A 22,029-nucleotide genomic window follows, 5' to 3' on the forward strand; every position below is an offset into this window, starting at 1 on the left:
GGCATGTCAAATTATAAGGGAAAATGACGGCAGAATTCGAGTGCGCGTCTGACATCCCTCTATGATATGCATGGTAGAAGAATACAAGTAGATGCATCTACGCTTGGGAACATTGATATGTAAAAATTTTGAAAATGTTTTTTGTTTTTTAATGAGTAAATTTTTATAAGTTTTCTTATACGACAGCAAGGTTGTTATGATATGCATTTTCAACAATTTTTAGAAATTGGAATAATTTTTCATTTTAAATTTTGTCCAATCATTGTCCAGCAGCTATGCGATGCTACTACCTGCATTTTTCTACCATAGTTTTGAGGTTTGTTTTAATTGACAGATCGTTTGGTAATCACCTGAGCTGGAATATACTTGGATCATGATTACGTACAAAAAAATGTATGTAGTTGTTGTTACGTTTGTTGCTAATACCTACATTAATTTACCATGGTTTGAGTTCAATAAAACAACTTTGATGTAAACACACCCAAAGACCCATTATGTTAAATGTTGCCTACTTTTAGGCACAAATATTAAAAAGACTAAACGTCATATTTTCGATATGACAAAATCACCGTCGATTATTTTTATCGATAGAAGAAAAACCTCGATAACGCTTTAGCTAGAAAAACACATACGCCCCCAACTCCCCCTAAACAAATTTTTACAACCCCTTAAACGACGACCCAATCGTTGTCTTCCATTTTCGTGTTGTTCGCTTGCAAAAAATTTCTGTTTCATCGATTTGCGTGAAAATGTTGAGAGTTTTCTTTAGTAAAAAGCGATAAAATTTGTGGAAAATTTGGCCAAAAACAAAGTGCAATGTGAAGTGCAACAAGCGCAGCGAGAATTTTAGATGGAGTTAAAATCTGATGCAGAAATATTGTCAACAAAATTTACACGCAGGTCAGAGGTGCGTATCTGGGCACGCAGACGTGACAGACAACGGACTTGCTCCGTGAACAATATAATCGAAAAAATTTTATGTGTTATTTTTCTGTGTCACATTCTAATGAGCAGTGAAAAATGGATGGGTTCCAAAGGCGACGATTGAAAATCACGGAAAAAATTCTAATAAGAATTTGAGAGGAACCCCAATGACAACTGGGGGCAATGATGGTGCGCAGTGGTCTCCTTGGGTTCCATTGAGGCATATAATTTATGGAGTTATGGGTGTGTGTGTGTGCTTGTGTCGTAAGTGTTGAGGTTTTTAATCCTGGCAGATATTGTTATGACCAGCAGGATTCCTTTTTGGTGAAAAATCGAAATTCGTTGTGTATCTATTAAGGAATTTTCTTCATCGTCTATCAGTCTTCTGCTTGCCAACGTTTTTCGTTTCGTTGGAAGTAGGTATGTGTGTGTTGTTTGGTTTGTGTGCCTAGGAGGAGGGGTGTTTTTGTTCTGGAGCACCCCTATATCGTTGTTCATATGTTTGTTTCCATGTTGTAATGACCCCCCTCTCCACCTCTTCTTTTGTTGTTGTACTGTGCATGGGCCATAGTTTGGTATTTTTGTTTCATGAATTTTTGATTGATTTACAAATGTTTGAATGTATAAAAATTCTTTTGATTACACAAACAAAATATTTTGGTTTTCTTTTTGTTGTTTTCTTTGGCATTCTTCTTCTTCTCGTGTTGTTTTGCAATTCTCCCTTTTCTTTTGGGCGAATTCGTGCCGTTTTTAGTTACATTAGATAATAAGTACATAAATCTGTTTGTATACAACACACTCTGGCACCGATGGAGATGATGATGATGAAAAATTCAAATGCCTCAATTCCATGGCCAAATGAATTTTAGTAAAATTTTGTTTCCAATTAGAATGCCTTGATTCCATTGCCCAATGCATTTTGGCACAATTTCGATTCCAATTGAACAGCTTTCAAATATCTAACAGTCACCATTTTCGAATTCACTCGTTAATCTCCTCAAAATAACAGCCAAAATAGGAAGCCACGAATCGGCTTACACTTAGTAACTACCGCAGTTGGAATACCATTCCGATGTAAGTAATTTATTTAAACAAATTAATTAACAACTAAAACACAAACAGTTGACGCTCGACCGACCGACCTACCGTCTTCGCCTTTGTATGCTTGATGATTGTGGAGTATACTTTATGCCATAGACCGACCACCTATAGGTGGAATATTATATATGGGTTGATGATGTGAGTTGATGCGCGGCAATTTGCCTTTGCCACCAAATACCGCACATACATCCATTGCGAATGTCCCATTTCTATGCATGCTCAATGCAAGCTCCGTCTCTGTAAAATATATTTGTTGTTCTTCTTGTTGCCGGTGGACAGAACAAGCAACAAGCGGGAAGACAGACAGCGGTAGCAGTGTCAGCGCCGGGCAGGCATTTTGACATGTCAATTCTTAATTTATGAAAAACGTTGCCGCATGTCCAAGCCGTTGTAGGTATTAGTAGTTAGTTATGAAGAACAACAACAATAACATGAGATGCATTGTTGTTTTTATAGTTGATTGTTCTCCACGTTTTCGCTTAATGGTTGGCTTTTTGTACTCATTTGTTTGTTTGTAATTGTTTGACACATGTAAAAGGATCAGCGCTGGCGCTGTTTGTTCCAAACATTGTCGATAGTCACCAGGTTTTTTGTTTCTGGCCAAGAGAAACCCGCCAGACAATAGTTTGATAATAATACGTTAAGATATCTGCCAGTTCTAATTTTTATAAAATTTTTAAATAATTTCAGGTTTCGTATTGGATGATTCTAAAAGGGGAAATCGACAGTCTTTAGTATCCACTTCATTTCCAAGATTGGCCAAGGCAAGCCTTCCAAACCATATTGTGACCAATAAAGGAAGGCCAAAAGTCGGGAGCGACCGTATATGTGATACCCCACACCACTATCCATATTTAGAGCTACCCGTAAACATTTATCTTGGAAAGTTATGTGAAGTAGATCATACCAAATAATACATGGGAGGTATATCCAACTTTCAATCGATTTCCAACAAATTTGATGTATATATATATATATATATATATATATATATATATGGAAGTTATATCTTAATTTGAACCGATCTCGATAAGATATGGTAGAGGAATTTTTGAGTTATAAGAGATGTCTGTTATCAAATATCATTGTTTGGGAGTGCATATTGCGAATTTGAGGGACCAAATCGAATGAAACATACATATATATGAGGACCATTTGAAGTAATTGCTTCAAGACTGAATTCGGTCTTAGGTTCCAAAAGCCACTCCATTTTGGTTGATATTAAGCACTTGGTGAACAATAAATCTGAAATCGGCTAAATATAAATATCTTAGTTGATTTTGGTGAAATTTGAGAGAGGTATTTCTGGGCTGTATCTGATACCAAACAACTACCAATCATTGTTGTGGAGTGCATATTACGAATGTGAGGGACATTGACGCAAAATCGGTTGACAAAGATATATGGGAGCTAAAGCTATATCCATGGTAGAAGAATACAGGTAGATGCATCAACGCTTGGGACATTGGTATGTCAAAACAAATTTAAATGTCTTTACAAATATAAGTAGAAAACATTTTTATATATAAGTAAGATATAAGTAGAAAACATTTTTACGCGACGTCATTCGGAGGTTACTAAAATACGCGTTTTTCAACAACTTTTACAAATTTAAATAGTTTTTCATTCGACATTTCAATTTCAAAATTGGTTTGACCGTTAATTGTCCCAGCAGCTATGTCGATGCGCCTACTTATATTCTTCTACCATAGCTATATCTGAACCGATTATCAGGAAATTTGGAATCGGATAAAGCTGTATAAGGGAGCCATATCCAAATCAGAAACGATTTTGATACAATTTAAGATATATTTCTGGGCTGAATCTCATATCTGGTACCAAATATCATTATTGTGGAGTACGAATATGAGGGACTAAGCGCCAAATCAGATGATACATATATATGGCAGCTATAGCTATATCTGAACGGATTTTTACCAAATTAAGTAAAATTTAATTTAGTTTAAAATTTAATTTATGGTTCCTCCTTGAACAAATGTTTTTTGGAAAATTATATCTCAATCGGACATGCATAAATCGACCCAGAATGTGATTCTATGATGATCTGTACCACAGTGTGGCGTAGGGAAGCGTCTGTTTTATTGTTGATTGCTTTAGATAAAATTTTCGACTTTCTTAATTTTAAACAATTTTCAATTTTTTAGGGGTGTCATGAAGAGGAGCAGACCCCAATTACTCCTCGTCGAGTTTGATTTTAGTTTGACAAATCCATTAGGATGTGCAAAGTTTCTATAACACCTAGCCAGCGGACGAACATGGAGTATTACAAAACAATCGATCGACATCAAATGTCTTGAAACGGATTTCGTCCAAAGAGTGAATAATTTTGGTCGTATCCAGTGATATGTATCTAAGGGATGAGGGTAGCCAGACAAAAAGAAGGGCTATTTTTAGTCGTATTAAATATGTAACTACAGCAGCCATTGGACTGAGAGTAGCAACACAAAACTAGACCGACATTACATGTCCTGAAACTAATTTTATCCCAGAAGGCACTAATATTGGTCGTATCCAATGATATGTATATTCAGCAGCATTTAGTATAGAGAACTCTAGGGTCTCTTTAAAAGAACCTTTTTTTCTTTGGCAATTAGAACGTTAATGGTCTTCTTTAAACGAGCCCTTTCAAAGATCGTCCTTTGGTAAACTGGAAAGAGTATTTTCGTCGTCAGTCCGTTTGCAAGACCTTGGATGGTCGAAGACCCCATTAAACGCTCTTCTAATTTTTGGAATTTCGCAACTCGATCTAAATTTAAAAAAAAAATATTACCATATTTAACAATTTCGAACAAATTCTCTAAAAAAAATTGCTAAAAATTCGGTACTTATAGTTTGAAACGGGTCTATCTCCAATGGCAGGTTATTGTCTATATAAGTCCACGTTCTGTACTTGGAGTTTGTAACGGGTTCCAGAGCATTTTTCTTAAAGGACCATGTTTTCATGAAGCCCCCATATGATTGTACCTCCTGATATTCGGTTTTCTAACGGAATAATCTCAAATTCGGTATATTGCCTATTTATGTCCCCGTTTCAATAGACCCCATTTAACGGTACTTTCCCATATTCGATATTTTTAGAATTTCAGATAAATTTTCCAACGGAATAATCTAAAATTCGGGATTAAGAGTTCAAAATTTGTCCTAATTCCTGTGGCAAAATATTGTCTATACAGGGTGAGATTAAAAACTGCAACAAAATTTAAATTTATTTTTTTTTTTAATTTCATTGAATGAAAAATATCGGGAATAGCATCAAATTTTAGAATAAGTCTAGATTTGTTCGAATTGGTCAGCTTTGGCATGAATTATGGCCTTCAAACGGCCAATGAAACCGTCACACGCTGCTCGAATGTTGTTCCGCGGTATTTTGGCCATTCCCGGCGAAGCGCTTGCTTGAGGTGATCGACACTTTGGTATTTTTTAAGTGCCAACCTTGCTTTCCAAAATACTCCAGACACAATAGTCCAACGGATTGGTATCCGGAGCTTTTGTTCGCCATTCTGAGCTGGAAATAAAGCGAGGGACATCATTTTGTAACCATTCTTGTGCTGAGTCCTGTTGGTACTGAGGTGCTGAGTCCTGTTGGAATGTCCAAGGTCTTCGGCCAAAATGTTTGCGTGCCCAAGGCTTTAATACACCCTCCAGAATATTTTTGCGATGATATTCGGCATTTATTCTGATGCCACAGTCGATTAATACGAGCGGAGAGCGATGGCCATGGCCTGCGCTTGAGTTCTGGTGGCCAACCGGTCAAGCGAAGCAATTCTTTAGATCTTTTGAGTCTATTTTCTTTGTATTGTGGTGTAAGTTATTGCACTTTTTGGAATTTCAATGGCTTTACCCCGAGCTCATTTTTCAATATTTGCCGAATGAAATGTTGCGATGTGTTCAGCTCACGAGTCATATTCCGGCCACTGCGACGTGGGTGGGCGAGGCGATCCAGTCTCTTCTTTACTTTTCGAACCATTTTTTATGATGTTGCTGTTTTCTTCCGTCCCTTCCTTGACGTCGGGCTACACTACCAGTATCACGGTAACGAGCGATGGTACGAGACACAAAATATTTATACACATTTAAATGCTGAAGTGCTCTACCGATAGCCACTTATGGCTTTCCAGCCAAATATAAAGAAATCGCACTATCACGCTTGAATTCCATTACGAATAACTTTTTTTCTGGAAAATTCTCACCAATATGCTTTTGTGCGCTTGTAAACAACATAATGGGCTGTCACTGGAATAATTTTAACAATTGTCGGATGAGTGGCTTAGAAATGACAGCAGTCTGAAGTTAGTTGCAGTTTTTTCATCTCACCCTGTAAGTCAACATTTTTCAATAGCGTCCATATAACGGTACCTCCTCATATTCGGTATTGTCAAGATTTTAGACACATTTTCTTACGGAATAATTTAAAATTTGGTATTTAACGGGTCCATAACTTCTGTTGCAGAATATTGTCCATATAGGTCCACGTTTTCTGATATTCGGTATTTTGACGATCTTTGCCAGATTTTTGAATGGAATTACTTATTTGGATTGCGTAATGTGTTACTTCAAATACGCAATTTATACACAGATTAACGTTTTCCTATAGCCCCGTCTTACTTCCCAAATAGTGGAGGCTATAAAAAGTTCGGACATTTGAAAAAAAATTTGAAAACATTTAAAAATTGTTTCAACTTTTAGTGTTTCCCCACATCAGCGTCTTTATATAGTTTTACAATATTCATTCTCCTGGTTGAGGAGATAAAAAAAACTTCTCTCTAAGTTGTTTTGTTGAATTTTGTTAAAGTTAAAAAAGTCATATTTCGATATGGAGAACATTAAAAACCGTCAGGCACGCGCTCACCCTTACTTATCAGTAAAACCAGTAAAGAAAGTCTTCACGTCGGGCGGGGCCGACTTTATGATACCCTACACCAGTTTGCTAATTAAGTAGAGCTCCACATAACAATTAAAAGTTTTTATGGGAGAATTCAATCATACACGCTATGATTATAATTATAATTTTAAGTTCAAAAAAACTAAATATGCCGAAACATTTGTATCTTTTAAATTCGGAATTGTATTGCCCATTTGGTGCACAATTAATTTGAAATCGGATAAAGATATATATGGGAGCTATATCCAAATCTGAACGAATCTCGATAAAATTTGGCAAAGATATTTCTGAGCTGTATTTGATATATTTCCCCAAATATTGTTGTTGCATAGTGCATATTACGGCGGCGGTGGACAAATATAAAAAATCGGATGAATAATATATATGGAAGCTATAGCTTTATCTGAACCGGTCTTCACCAAATTTGACATACTAGCTTCTAGACTGAATTCGGTCGTAAGTGCCAAATTCCATTCCATTTGGACAAATATTAGACGATTGATGCACAATAAAAGGTAAATCGGACGAAGTTATATATATGGGAGATATATCCAAATCTGAACCGATCTCGATAAAATTTAGCAAATGTATTTCTGAGCTGTATTTGATATATTTCCCCAAATATTGTTGTTGCATAGTGCATATTACGGCGGCGGTGGACAAAAATAACAAATCGGATGAACAATATATATGGGAGCTATAGCTATATCTGAACCGATTTCGATCAAATTTGGCATACATATTTTCAGGCCTAATATGGGTGTATATGCAAAATTCCATACAATTCGGGCTGATATTACACGTTTGGTGCACAATAAAAGGCAAATCGGACGAAGATATATATGGGAGCTATATCTAAATTTTGTCCGATTATCTGCAATTTCAATAGGGTTCGTCCTTGGGGCAAACAAAAGATCTTTGCAAAATTTCATCTGGATCGGGCAATAAATGCGACCTGTACTTTGTTTACAAAAATACATGGACAGACGGACGGACGGACGGACAGACGGACGGACGGACGGACAGACGGACGGACGGACATGCATAAATCGACTCAGAATGTGATTCTATGCAGATCATCAAAAGGAACTATGGGTCTATCTCGTTTCCTTCTGCCTGTTACAAACAAATGCACAAAGACATAATACCCTGACCACCTTGTGGTGTAGGGTATAAAAAGCAACCCTTCGGAATGAGGAAACCAATATGAAAACATCCCCTAATAAGAATTATGTTTCTTTTTATCGTATTCTATTCCATGCGAGTACAGTTCCAATTGGAGTTTTTGTCTGTTCTCTCGATTTTTTTTATCTGAAATAGAAACATACGAATATGTTTGCACAAGTGCAGCACAGGGTATCTAAGCGAGAGAGAGCGGGGGGTTATATTGTTTTGTTGTATTCATAACAACAGCAATAATAAATAATACGCACACTCCAGCAACTTTACTTTTTTCAGTCATTCAACTCTTCGACATGTGGTGGGGTATTTTTTTTCAGATTCGTACATGCGTACCTTCTTTATCCCTCTTGAGACTGCTGATTGGAAAATATAATTTAAAAAAACATGTGTGTGTGTGAATATAGGTCTAAAATCCGCTTCGATTGTATTTATTACATGCTTTTTGTGGGTCTTCGCAGTTTGTTCAACAAAAAAGAAAACAACAGGAAAGAAGTTGAAAATTTGCTGATTAGTGGGATAAGTTTGTTAATTTTATAAATTAATCACTGAAGAATTTTAGAATGGGATTTATTAAGTTTGGACGTCAAAAGGATTGGATTCCCAAAGAATCCAATAATGTTACCATGTATCCTATAATCCTTAAATCCTTTGTGGGGGAGGTACTGGAAGGAATGGTTCGATCTCTACTGTCTCAATAACAGATCTTGTGTTGAGGAAAATATTGAGATGTGCCAAGTCTGAATGGAATCGAATGCCTATTTCGCGTTTACGAGCTTCATGGTTACTCAAAATTTTGACCCTTTGTGTGGAAGGTACCAGAAGGAGTGGACCGATATATTCCATCTTCACACTAGAACTTCGGTTAATAAATATATTGTGATGTATGTAATTTGAAGATAATCGGACTCTCACATCACTTTTTATAAGAGTTATAAAAAGTGGAGTGGAACGTCATTGTTGATTTTCGCACCTGACTTAGCACTGGTGCAATAAAATATTTTTTTTTGAAAATTTCAACCTTTTTTGGGGGATCTACCAGAAGGAGTGGACCGATATTGCCCATCTCCGAACTCGAGCTGAGTTTGGCAATAATATTGCGCTGTACCAAGTTTGGAACAAATCGGATACTTGCTTCGAGAGAGACAGGTTGAAGGACGGACGGACATCCAAATGTCCTAAAACGGATTTGGTCCAAAGAGACCTAAGGTCTAAAACAGTTATTTTGATGAGGCAGGGTATAAGAATCAGTTTTAAAGACCTGTACAGATTCTTAAAATTCCATTTTAAATGTCCCAGAAAATTAATGAAAAATACACGTTTTTTAAAAATCCAATTTTTAAATCTCTCAAGAAATTGATGAAAAAATCCACATTTAAAAGCCTTAGAATATTTTTTGAAATCCAACTTTAAGGCCTCAAAAATCTTAAAAATCTATTTTTATAGGCCTTAGAAATTTACTTAAAAATCGTCATTTAAAGACTTAGAAATTTAAATAAAAATATTCTTTTAAAGGTATCAGAAAAATCTACATTTCTCCACAGAAAATTATTTAAAAATCCACGTTTAAAAGCCTCGGAAAAAAATTAAAAAAATTATTTTAAAATCCACATTTAGAATATTCTTTTAAAATTCAAATTTGAGGACATCAGGTTAATCTCTGAAAATCCACGTTTAGTGGCCTCAGAAAATCATCTAAAAATTATTTAAAGATCCACGTTTAAAGGCTTTTGAAAACTAACAAAAAATTCCCGTTTAAAAGCCAGAGAAAATAATTATAAAAATATCCTTTTATAGGTCTCTATAAAATTATAAACAAATATTTTAATGTCCACATTGATGGACTTGGAAAAATTATTCAAAGGGTTTTTTAAAAATCCAAGTTTGAAGACCTCAAAAATGTCATAAAAAAATAATAAAGTCCTTGTTGAATGGCCTCAGAAAATGATTAAAAAGTCCCCCTTAATGGCCTCAGAAAGTAATTTAAAAATATTTCAAAATCCACCGAAAAAGACCTCGGAAAATTATGAAAAAAAAAATATTTTTATAGGTCTCAGAAAATTATTTAAATATCCAAGAATTATAAAAGAGATTATTTAAAAGTTCACGTTGATGGGCTCAGAAAATTATTAAAAAGTCCACCTTCAAGGACTTGGAAAATTAATAAAAATCCACGTAAAAGGCCTCTGAAAAAAATCGCAAAAATCCACATTTAATGACCTCAGAAAATTATTAAAATTTCTAAGGCCTTTGAAAGGCCTTAGAAAAAGATTTAAAATTCCACATTTGAAGGATTCAGAAAATTGTTCGAAAATTCACGTTTAATAAGAAAAATATACAGAAAGTCAAAGATTTTTTAAAAATCCAAGTTTAAAAGAGTAAAAAAATTTAAATTTTAAATATTTTAAATTTACAATCCATGTTTAATGGCCTCAGAAAATGTTTAAAAAATACACTCGAAGACCTCAGAAAGTAACTTATTTTTGTTTTTTTTTTTTTAATTGAAGGCCTCCAATATTGTTTTAAGAGCCTTAGAAAACAATTATTTAAAAAAATATTTATTTAGAAAATTTTTAAAAATCCGTGTTCAAAACCTCGGGAAATTATTTCAAAATCAACTTTAAAATATCTCAAATAATTATTTAGGAAATATTTAAGAATCCGTGTTCAACAACCTTAGACCTTAGGAAATTCTTTAAAAATCCAGTCCTCTGAAAATTGTAAAAAAGAATATTTCCACGTTGAAAATGTCAAAACGTCTACCTCAAAAATTATTAAAAATCCACTTTAAAAATTCCAATACTTCAGAATTTTTTTTTCAAAATCCAACGTTCAAAGGCCTCTGTAATTATGAAGAAGAATACTTAAAAGGCCACGTTGATGAGCTCTGGATATTGTTAAAAAATCCACACTTAAGGCCTCAGAAGATGATTTAAAAATCCACGTTTAAAATCCCTTAGAAATTATTAAAAAAGATCTCGGCTATTTTTTTTAAATCGCCTTAAAATTTCTCAGAAAATTACATAAAAATCCTCGTTCAAAGGCCTTAAAAATTTTTAAAAATCTAGGTTTGAAAATCTCAGAAAACATGGTAAAAATCTACTTTTATAGGATTCAGAATAATTATTTAAAAAACCCAGTGAGAAAGCCTCCGAAAATATAAAATATCAAATTTTAAAGTCCCTACAAATTTAAAACTGATTCACTTTTAAAAGCCTTAATCGTTTTTTAAGAATTCACTTTTGACGACAATAGAAATACACGTTTTGAAATTTCTTTAAATCACAACTTTATTCAAAGCCATCGGTCATCTAATTTTTCTCGATTAATAGAATAGGGATACCGAAAATATCGCATGCGATATAATTTTCCCCAAAGCACAAATCATAATTTTATATCATAATACTCGAAATTACTCTCACTCAATACCCAAGTGATATCTATTAAAAACAATTTCGAATTATCAAAATATACTACTCCCTGGCCTGCTTATCTTTGTGCTCAGTTTACTTCGAGAGGGAACAAGTGGCGCGCAGTAGGAGATAACATTTGAAAAAGAAAAGAAAATCATGCCATAGGCCATGGCGCAGCAATTTCGTGCTCCGACGCACTGTAGAAAATCGTAAAAAACACAAACGCACGCATTTGTCGCAGAGAGGGGTTTTCAAAATAACAAAATTTAAAAATACTTCAGACATTGGCTCATCTCTCAATAAAACATTGCTCATATTGGTCATGGCGGAGAGGTGCACATGAGCAAAGATAATAAGTGGAAATAAATCCCATAGCGCAATTGGAACAAATGTAGAATAACCGACAACAACAACAACAGTGTAAGAGAAGTGCTCTCCCAAAACAAAATATTTCTATTCCTTCTCATAACGACTAAAAATAGATTGGATTTTTTTTTTCAATTCGAATTAGACTTATCTATCATAATACGGCCAAATCTCCTTCAATATTCACACAAAACGAACACACATAGGTAGATTTTTCCAAGGCATGTGGTGGTATTGTTAGGCATATTTTTTCCGTGTGTTTGAAAATAGAAAAATAGAAAACCGAAAATAAAAACAATATTGTAATGTAGAGAGTAGTGACCCTAATTATTCAGTTAGGTATTTATATTTGAAACGACACAAATTAAAATGTTCTATTTTGAAACAACAACTGTCAAAACAAAAAATATACAATACGGTGCAAAGGGTCGTTTACATATATAATATGACCTCCCATGGGTCTCCTCTTTGTTTCCGCAACTTTGGCTGTTGCCATTGTATGGGAGTTTTGAGTGAATTGCATGTTTTTCAATGGGTCTCTGAAAGCCAGAAATAAATTTCTTTATAAATATAACCCCAACGAAGTAGTGACCTGACGGCTTCTTGAGTTCATCGCAAAGGAATCTAATTTTGGGCCAATTTTTGTCCAAAGAATATTTTAGTTCATTTCCTTTTTAACTTAATTATATCCCTTTATTAGCAACAATGTAATTGGACTCGAGCCAAAAACCAGAACAAACTTTGTTACACTCACACATATGCAGCGTTAGAAAGTATTCGAGGTACTAGTGTTGCCATTTGGTGGTGTGTGACTTTTTTCTGACCAAAAACATCATAAATCGCCCAGTGCTCCAAATTGGAGTCTTTATTGAATCTTGAAAGGATAATAAATAGGCGGATTTTTTTCAAAAAATTAATATATACAGGGTGAGATAAAAAAACGGCAACAAAGTTAGACGCCATAATTTGTATTTTTTTTAACTTTTATTGAATGAAAGCAAAAAAAAATTGCAACAACAAAATACTATGGTATCCGCAACAAACAATCCAACACTGTTCTATTGAAAGACAAGGCATGGTCGACGAAGGGGTTTTTGTTGTAACAGACAAAACCAACTTACATGGTTATGCTACTTCGTTCATGTGAAACGAAAGCATAACAAGTGGAGAAAGATGAAAATGTTTATAAGTGCGGTTGTAAGATTTAGAAGATTTTCCAAAAGAATTTTAGTTTTATGTATTTCTTTGGTTCCTCTTCTATTGAGCTTAGGAGTTCGTCACTCTTTTCGTAAAAAAAGTTTTTTGTCATAGAAGTTATTTTAAAATAACTTCTGGGAAGAATATCCCAGACAATATCCCGAACAAACAAACCAACACTGTTCTATTTTAAAATAAGTTTAGATTTCTTCGAATTAGTCACCTTTGGCTCGAATTGTGGCCTTCAAACAATCAACGAAACCGTCTCGTGCAACACAAATGTTGCTCTGCGGTCCATTCCCGGCGAAGCGCTTGCTTGAGGTGATCGACACTTTGGTATTTTTTAGTGCCAACCTTGCTTTCTAAAATAGGCTTTAATACACCCTACAGAATATTTTCGTGACAATATTCGGAATTTATTCTAATGCCATGGTCGACTAATACGGGCGTAGAGCGACCATCGGCTGTTATGGCGGCCCACACTATCACCATGGCCAACGCTTGAGTTCTGGCGGCCAACCAAAGGTGCACATTTTCAGCTGACCTCTTTGGCAAACTGCTGGACAACGAATGTTTTCTCATCGGAGAAAACCAAATTCGACAGTTCTCCACTTTCGGCCAAGCGAAACAACTCTTTAGCTATTTTGAGTCTATTTTCTTTCTGTTGCGGTGTAAGTTCTTGCACTTTTTGGAATTTCAAGTTTCATTTTTCAATATTTGCCGAATGGAATATTTGCGATATGTTCAGCTCACAATCCATTTTTGGCCACTGCGACGCGGGTTTCGATCAAGTCGCTTTTTTTACTTTTCAAACTATTTCTGCTGATGTTGCTGTTTTCTTCCTTCCACTTCCTTAACCTCGGGCTACGCTACCAGAGTATCACGGTAACGAGCGATGGTACGAGACACAAAAGATTTATTCACATTTAAATGCTGGAGTGCTCTAACGATAGCCACTTGTGGTTTTCCAACCAAATATAAAGAAATCACACTATCACGCTTGAATTCCTTGACGAATAACTTTTTTCCTGAAAAATTCCGACCAAAATGCTTTTGTACGCTTGTAAATAATATAATGAGCTGACACTGGAATAATTTTAACAGCTGTCGGACGCGAGTGGCTTAGAAATGACAGCAGTCTAAAGTTGGTTGCAGTTTTTTTTATCTCATACTGCATATGGGAGCTATAGCCATATCTGAACCGAATTTTAAATAAAAATTTATGTACTTGTTTCTAAGCTGAATTAGGTCGGAAGTGACAAAATTCAGTCTATTTGCGCTGATATTACTCATTTAATGCACAATAAACCTGAAATCGGATAAAGGTATATATATAGGAGCTATATCCAAAACTGATCCGATCTTAATAAAATTTGGCAGAGATATTTCTGGGCTGTATCTGATATCTGGCACCAAATATCATTATTGTGGAGTGCATATTATGAATGTGAGGGACTTAAACACCAGATTGGATAAAACATATATATAGCTATAACTGAACCGATTTTAATGCACTTGCTTCTACACTGAATTAGGTCGGATGTGCCAAAATTCAGTTCATTTGGACTGATATTGACCATTTGGTTCACAATAAACCCAAAATCGGTTGAAGATATATATGGGAGCTATATCTAAATTGGAACCGATTCTCACCAATTTCAATAGGGTTCGTCCTTGGGCCAAACAAATATTGTTTGGAAAATTGCGCCTCAATCGGATAATAAAAGCGACCTGCATTTTGCTCACATAAATACATGGACAGACAGACAGACAATTCAGAAAGCGATTCTATGAAGATCATCAAAAGTAACTCTGGGTCTATCTCGCTTCCTTCTCCATGTTACAAGCAAATGCACAAAGACATAATACCATTAACACAATCTGGTGTAGGGTATAAAAAATATTAAAATATTTTCATATTTGGTAGAATCTCAACAAATGAAAAATTTTTTGGTAGTTAGCTTCAATACCAAATGGCAACACCAATTCTAATGCAATGATTAGAAACAGACCGTAAAGGGTGTTCTTTCCTTCCTTCACATCATCCATCTCTCAACGTCTGTCTGTCTGGACCTAATGGAAATCTCGCTTCCTCCTCCATGTTGCAGCCAAATGCATAAAGTCTTAATACCATTATCACAATCTGGTGTAGGGTATAAAAAATGTTTAAATATTTTCGTATTTGGTAGAATCTCAACAAATGACAAATTTTTTGGTAGTTAGCTTCAATACCAAATGGCAACACCAATTCTAATGCAATGATTAGAAACAGCCCGTAAAGGGTGTTCTTTCCTTCCTTCACATCATCCATCACTCAACGTCTGTCTGGACCTAATGGAAAAAGCTAACAAAACATTTCTGTCTAGAAATTGAAAACAGAAAAATAAAATTGGTCTAATGCATTGAAAAAAAAAAAAACTCCCCTCCCCTCCTCTGCCCAAATGGTAATGTTTAAGGGTGCAGTGCATGCGTTGTCTGTCGCATATCTATCCACCAAAAACAACAGCACAAATGAGTCTCTGATTCTCGGTTGTAAATGATATTCGTGCGCCTGGGGTTTCACCTTTATTGGCAAGTGCAAAACAATGAGAAGGGAGAATGTATTTTGGACAAAAAAAATCCACCCCCTTTCGGTTGTCACAGCACCACACGAAACGGGGTTGATTCGGGAAGGAAAACAAGGAAGGTGGGTAAAGAAATTATTTGTATTGTCATAGTGAGGCGGTGGTGGTAGAAAGTGATGCAGCTGACTTGCTGTAATCCAGTAGGGGTGGGTGGTGCTGGTGGTGTTGCCTGGACCTTATAACAAAAGCTCTTACGGTGGTGGTGGTGGATGTTTGTTTGTACGTTTTTCCACACTTTTCGTTGATGTTTCTTTCGATTGTCCGACTGTTTCTCAGTTTGTTTGCCTCCTCTTCGGGTGTGTGTGTTTAAGTGCTTGCCTAGCTGGGTTGGTTGTTTGCTTGCCTGTCGTTTTTCTCGTGTACGGTGTGCGCGATAAGCCCAACAATTCAGCCCACCAGCCAGCCAGTCAGCCAGCTAGTCAGTGAGACTCTATTATATGCTGATGTTGTTCTTCTGCTGCGGCTGCGGTCGTTGTTGGTATTGATTTTTGTTGTTTATCTTTTGTTGTACATTTTATGCTTTATTTTGCCCGCTCGCCCGTTCGCTCTCTCTCCTGCTGTCTCTCCTCTATTCCAATTGTAACGTCAACGACGACGACGCAGTAGAGGAAAACTCTTGTGCTCCTGCTCAGTCGGTGGGGTGGTTTGCTGAAGTGTAGAAGTGATTTTTTCGGTTGCACAACGCGACAATGCGATTGCGTTAAAGTTTTAAAAATAAATAATTCAAACAAAAAACATTTTTGTTAAAAAATCTAAAAATATTAAAATTTACAACAAAAGAAAATATTTTGTTAAACCAAATGTGTTTCGAATATTCTTTGTAAGTGCATACAAAAAATAACACAATTTATTTAAATTTTGAAAAAAATATTCAAATTACCTGGCCCCCTGTGAAAAATAGTCTACGCAAGCGCAAGTGTTTTTAAATTATTCTGCTGAGCTCAACTAGAATTAAAATCAACAACATCTATATCGTCATCATCATCATCATCATGATTGTCATGCCATAATTAAGTGCACCGACTTTTGATGACCTCATTTTGTTATCAACGCCGCTACGGACCCAACCAACAACAAAAACAAATATAGAATACAACAATAGCACATTAACGAAAAACAAAACATGAAAGAAAAAACTTTAGAATAAGAGAATATTGTAATATTCTATGGAATATTATATTTTTTCGTCACTATTCGAATGTAGCAAATTATACGTTCTACTAAAATGAAGTGACGGTTTCCATGCATGCACAGTGTTTTGAACGACATTTAAATTTAAAAAGTATCAGTCGGTTATGCCGACAGATGTGTACCCTCGGCTTATGGTCGATTATTTTAATATATATTTGACATCTGTAATGTATGGGAATGGGCCACTATTGTCCATTTCGTATCGGACCTAAATAAATATGAGGTATGTGAGCATTTTTAGATGTCAAAATGTGCATGAGGTACCAGATTTAGTCGACCGAAGTATTCTGAGGATTATTTCTCTATAGAAAACAGTCAGCCTCAGCTTCTCTGAGGATTTTTTCTCTATAGAAAAAAATCAGCCTCAGCTTCTCTGAGGATTTTTTCTCTATAGAAAAAAATCAGCCTCAGCTTCTCTGAGGATTTTTTCTCTATAGAAAAAAATCAGCCTCAGCTTCTCTGAGGATTTTTTCTCTATAGAAAAAAATCAGCCTCAGCTTCTCTGAGGATTTTTTCTCTATAGAAAAAAATCAGCCTCAGCTTCTCTGAGGATTTTTTCTCTATAGAAAAAAATCAGCCTCAGCTTCTCTGAGGATTTTTTCTCTATAGAAAAAAATCAGCCTCCGCTTCTCTGAGGATTTTTTCCCTATAGAAAAAAAATCAGCCTCAGCTTCTCTGAGGATTTTTTCTCTATAGAAAAAAAATCAGCCTCAGCTTCTCTGAGGATTTTTTTCTCTGTATAGAAAAAAATCAGCCTTAGCTTCTCTGAGGATTTTTTTCTCTGTATAGAAAAAAATCAGCCTTAGCTTCTCTGAGGATTTTTTCTCTATAGAAAAAAAATTTGCGTCAGTTCTCGAAGAATATTTATCTATAGAAAAAAATTTAAATCTATTCTCGAGTTTTGTTCGGTAATTTGGATATGCTTTAGTACAAATTTTACAAATTCTAATATTTGCATCCATGTTAGATTAGGTGCGAAAAAAGGCAATATCGGCTAACTCCTTCTAATGCCTCCTCACAAGGGGTTAAATTTCTTTTATAATCATATTTCTTATAAAATGCGAAATAAGAGTCCGATTGTCTTCAAATGTAGCACATCCGAATATTTATAGCAACACAGAATCTGGTCTGAAAATACGATTCCTTCTGGAATCTCTCCCCCACATGGCGTCAAAAATTGTGAATATCCAAAACGCGAAATAAACATATGATTCATTTCAATCTTCACGCATCCCAATATTTCTACCAATTACTTCGTATATGGAAAACCTTCTTGAATTAAAAGAATAGGTTTAGCTTTGATCTTAATTGCCATTCCCAATTTTATGATCCATCGCAAACATTCCTACAAAAATCGGCAGGTTTCTAGTCTTATTATTTTAACACCATAACTATGCAATCTCAATGCTTCACCCGTTGTTTTCAAAAACGAAGGGTCCAAGTAAAATGGCTCTCTGGTAGCTTCAAATCAGCACAGATCGTGGTTGTGGAAGTCCTAGGTTATTTTAGTTTGGAGGTCCAAGGACCAAAACAATACTAAGTATCAGAGAAGCATTCCTTAGCAAATTGTGATGATTGCGGTTTCTTTATACCCTCAGCCATATGGGTAGAGAGGGTATATATCATTTGATACGGCCAAAACGTGCCTATAGACCAAATCCGTTTCAGGACAATTGGAGTCGATCTAGCGATGTCAGTCCGTCCGTCTGTCTGTCTGGCTGGCACGCCCGCACGATAACTCTCGAAGAGGGTATCCGATTTGATCCAAACTTGGTACATCGTAATATTATTGTCAAACTTAGATCGAGTTCGAAGATGGGCAATATTGGTCCACTCCTTCTGGTACCTCCCCAAAAAAATCAAAATTTTCAAAGAAAATAATTTATTGCACAGAAAGAGAAAGGATAATCCCATTTTGCTCCAACTTAGCAAATCCTAAAATTCTTGTCAGTGCTAGGTTAGGTGCAAAAAAAAGACAATATATGTCCACTCCATCCAGTACCTCCCCCACAACGAGTCAAACTTTTGATTAATTATAACTCTAATAAAATGTGATGTAAGTGTCCGATAGTCTTAAAATTACACACATCACAATATTTCCATTATTCCAAGGTCTGATGTGAAGATGGAATATATTGGTCCACTCCTTCCGGTACCTCCTCCACAAAGGGTTAATTTTTTTAATACTTATGGAATCCGATTCCATTCAGGCTTGGCACATCTCAATATTTCCATTAACACAAGATCTGTTAACAATATAGTAGATTCGGACCATTCCTCCATTCCATACCTCCCCCTCAAAGGATCAAAGTTTTGAATAATAAAAGCGATAATAAAATCCTAAAAAAGCATCCGGTTCTTTTTAAATTACACACATCACAATATTTTTATTAACCCAAGGTCTAGTGTGATGATGGAATATATCGGTCCACTCTTTCTGGTACATCCCCCACAAAGGGTAAACATTTTTAAATAATGCGAGCTCATAAAACGCGAAATTAACATTAGATTCCATTCAGAATTGGTACATCGCAATATTTCCACTAACACATGATCTGTTATAAATGTGGTAGAGATCGGACTATTGCTTCTGGTACCTCAACGTTTTGAATAAAAAAATGATCATAAAATCTGAAATAAACATCCGGTTTTCTTTCCAAAATTTGAAAAACAAAACGCTCATTAAACGCGATTCAAGCATTCAAATGTCTTCAAAATTTTTTGCGAAGATGATAGATATCTGCGAACCTTTTCTGGTATCTCAACCACAAAGGGTTACAATTTCCAATACTTATATGAGTCATAGCTTGCGAAACAAGTCGGCGATTTTTGACAACTTGCTATATCTAAATAGTTCTCTTAACCAGAAATCTGATATGAAGATGGAATTTGTTGGAATTTATGATTTCGAATAAAATTGGATATAAATGTTCGATTTCTTTCAAATTTTGCACATATTAATATTTTTAATCTGTATTAGAGAAGTGAAATATTGAGGTCCGTTATATGTGGTACCCCACGCATATATCCACAGTTTCCCTTTTCTAAGATGATTTCGATTTGAAACGGGTCGATAACCCAAACAAATTACCTTTGACATTTTAAATTTATAAATCAATTTAAAAATGTTTTTATTTCTTCTTTTTGCAGATTGAAGCTTCTTACAAAAACATCTTCACGCGGACATCTTCACTTCTAACTTCTTACTATCTCTTTTGTGCTAATTAATATATAAGACGAAACAAAAAGGAGAAGTGCAATAACAACAAAAAGAAATATAGTTATAAGCAACGAAACCAAATATTTGGGTCTATAAAACCCACAACCACCCCTAAAGGAAAGGAAAGGCTTTCAACCAACTATTGGAAGAAGTTGGCTGGCCCTTTCAAAATTCACATCTTTTCTCACACCCACATACACCTATAATCATAATATAATCCCCCTTCACCATGAATGTCGCCACAATATCAACCGTCTCCAATGCCACACAGGCTGCTGTGGAAAGTATACAAAATCATGGCCAAAAACATCAAACCACCTATAAAATTGAAATGCTCGACGACAGTATGGCCTCAGACGATGACGATGATGATATGATCAGCAGTGATGGTAGCATTTTCGATGAAAATGAATTGGCTGCCGTACAAGATGATCTAGCCAATCAATTGGCTGCTGCAGGACCAGTGGGTGTGGCGGCCGCCGCCGCCATTGCATCATCGAAAAAACGCAAAAGGCAACATTCGTTCGAAACGAATCCGTCGGTGCGTAAACGACAACAGAATAGATTATTGCGTAAACTGCGCGGTATAATCTATGAATTCACAGGACGTGTGGGTAAACAGGCTGTTGTGTTGGTTGCCACCCCAGGCAAACCGAATACAAGTTACAAAGTGTTTGGTGCCAAACCTCTCGAAGATGTTGTGCGTAATCTTAAGAATATTGTTATGGATGAATTGGAAAATGCTTTGGCACAGCAAGCACCACCGCCGCCACAGGAGGACCCATCGCTGTTCGAATTGCCGCCTCTGATTATAGATGGTATACCAACACCGGTGGAGAAAATGACACAGGCCCAATTGAGGGCGTTCATACCGTTAATGTTGAAATACTCCACGGGGAGGGGTAAACCCGGTTGGGGCCGTGAGGCCACCAGACCACCATGGTGGCCCAAAGAACTGCCCTGGGCCAATGTGCGTATGGATGCCAGATCAGAGGATGACAAACAAAAGGTGAGTGGACAAGTTTTCTGTGTTCCGTTTATTTGTTATTATTTCTGTTTGTTGTTTACTTTAGATCTCCTGGACCCATGCCTTGCGTAAAATTGTCATCAACTGTTATAAATATCATGGCCGTGAAGATTTACTACCCACATTTGCCGACGAAGATGATAAAGTCTCCCAACTGATCTCACACGAAGAAGAAGACGAGGAAGAAGAGGTGATTGTACAGCCTGTCAATAATAACAATAATACTACCACTACCATACAAACTGTAACAAATGCTCCAACTAATAATACGACAACAACTAATGTAAGGGTAAATATTAACTTTTTTCCTTCCCCCTTCAAATTTGTCCATTGCAATTAGTTCAGGGTAAGAAGATGCATATATACATAAGCTACGAGTGAGAGAGAGAGAGGGAATGCCAGTGGAATATGATTAAAACGAGAAAACATGTAGTCCCCAAGACTTTTCATAATAATCATATTCGACTGAAAAAAAAAAAACACAAAAATAATAAATTTAAATGAACTTTGGAGTTGTATGTAGAATTTATATCTGAATCCAAATTTGAAATTAGATTCAGATAATGATTTGTATTTTTAACGATTCATATATCGGCGACGTTATACCTCAACTCCACAGCCATTTTTTCTTGATAATAGAATATCGAAATAATTGTCATTCGTTAACATCATTTACTGAATTTAAGCTTAGTTTGAAATTGTTTTTTCTAAAAATTGGCAACATTTATCGGTAGCCAATTTTTTTGTAATATTGCTTCACGTTTTAGTTAGTAACTAATTTTTCATTTGACATTTCAAAATCTCAGCTTATATAAAATTCTTTACAAAAAATATTCAGTATATGTTTTGTAATTTTGGTACAGGCCTCACCTTAGGTGAATTTT

At 35.6% G+C, this 22,029-nt stretch overlaps 1 protein-coding gene across 1 annotated transcript in view; it reads left to right on the forward strand.

Moving 5' to 3' along the window:
• Nucleotides 1–683: 683 nt before the first annotated feature.
• Nucleotides 684–22,029, forward strand: part of LOC101888441 (DNA-binding protein Ewg) — a 28,142-nt gene continuing 6,796 nt past the window's right edge. The window contains 3 exon segments of the mRNA XM_020038472.2: nt 684–907; nt 20,049–21,127; nt 21,192–21,434. Of these exon segments, the coding sequence (XP_019894031.1) occupies nt 20,348–21,127; nt 21,192–21,434 (1,023 nt within the window). The 5' untranslated portion in view covers nt 684–907; nt 20,049–20,347.

The sequence above is a fragment of the Musca domestica genome, unplaced genomic scaffold, assembly GCF_030504385.1.
Source record: "Musca domestica strain aabys unplaced genomic scaffold, Musca_domestica.polishedcontigs.V.1.1 18, whole genome shotgun sequence".
In the NCBI taxonomy this organism is placed as follows: Eukaryota; Metazoa; Arthropoda; class Insecta; order Diptera; family Muscidae; genus Musca; species Musca domestica.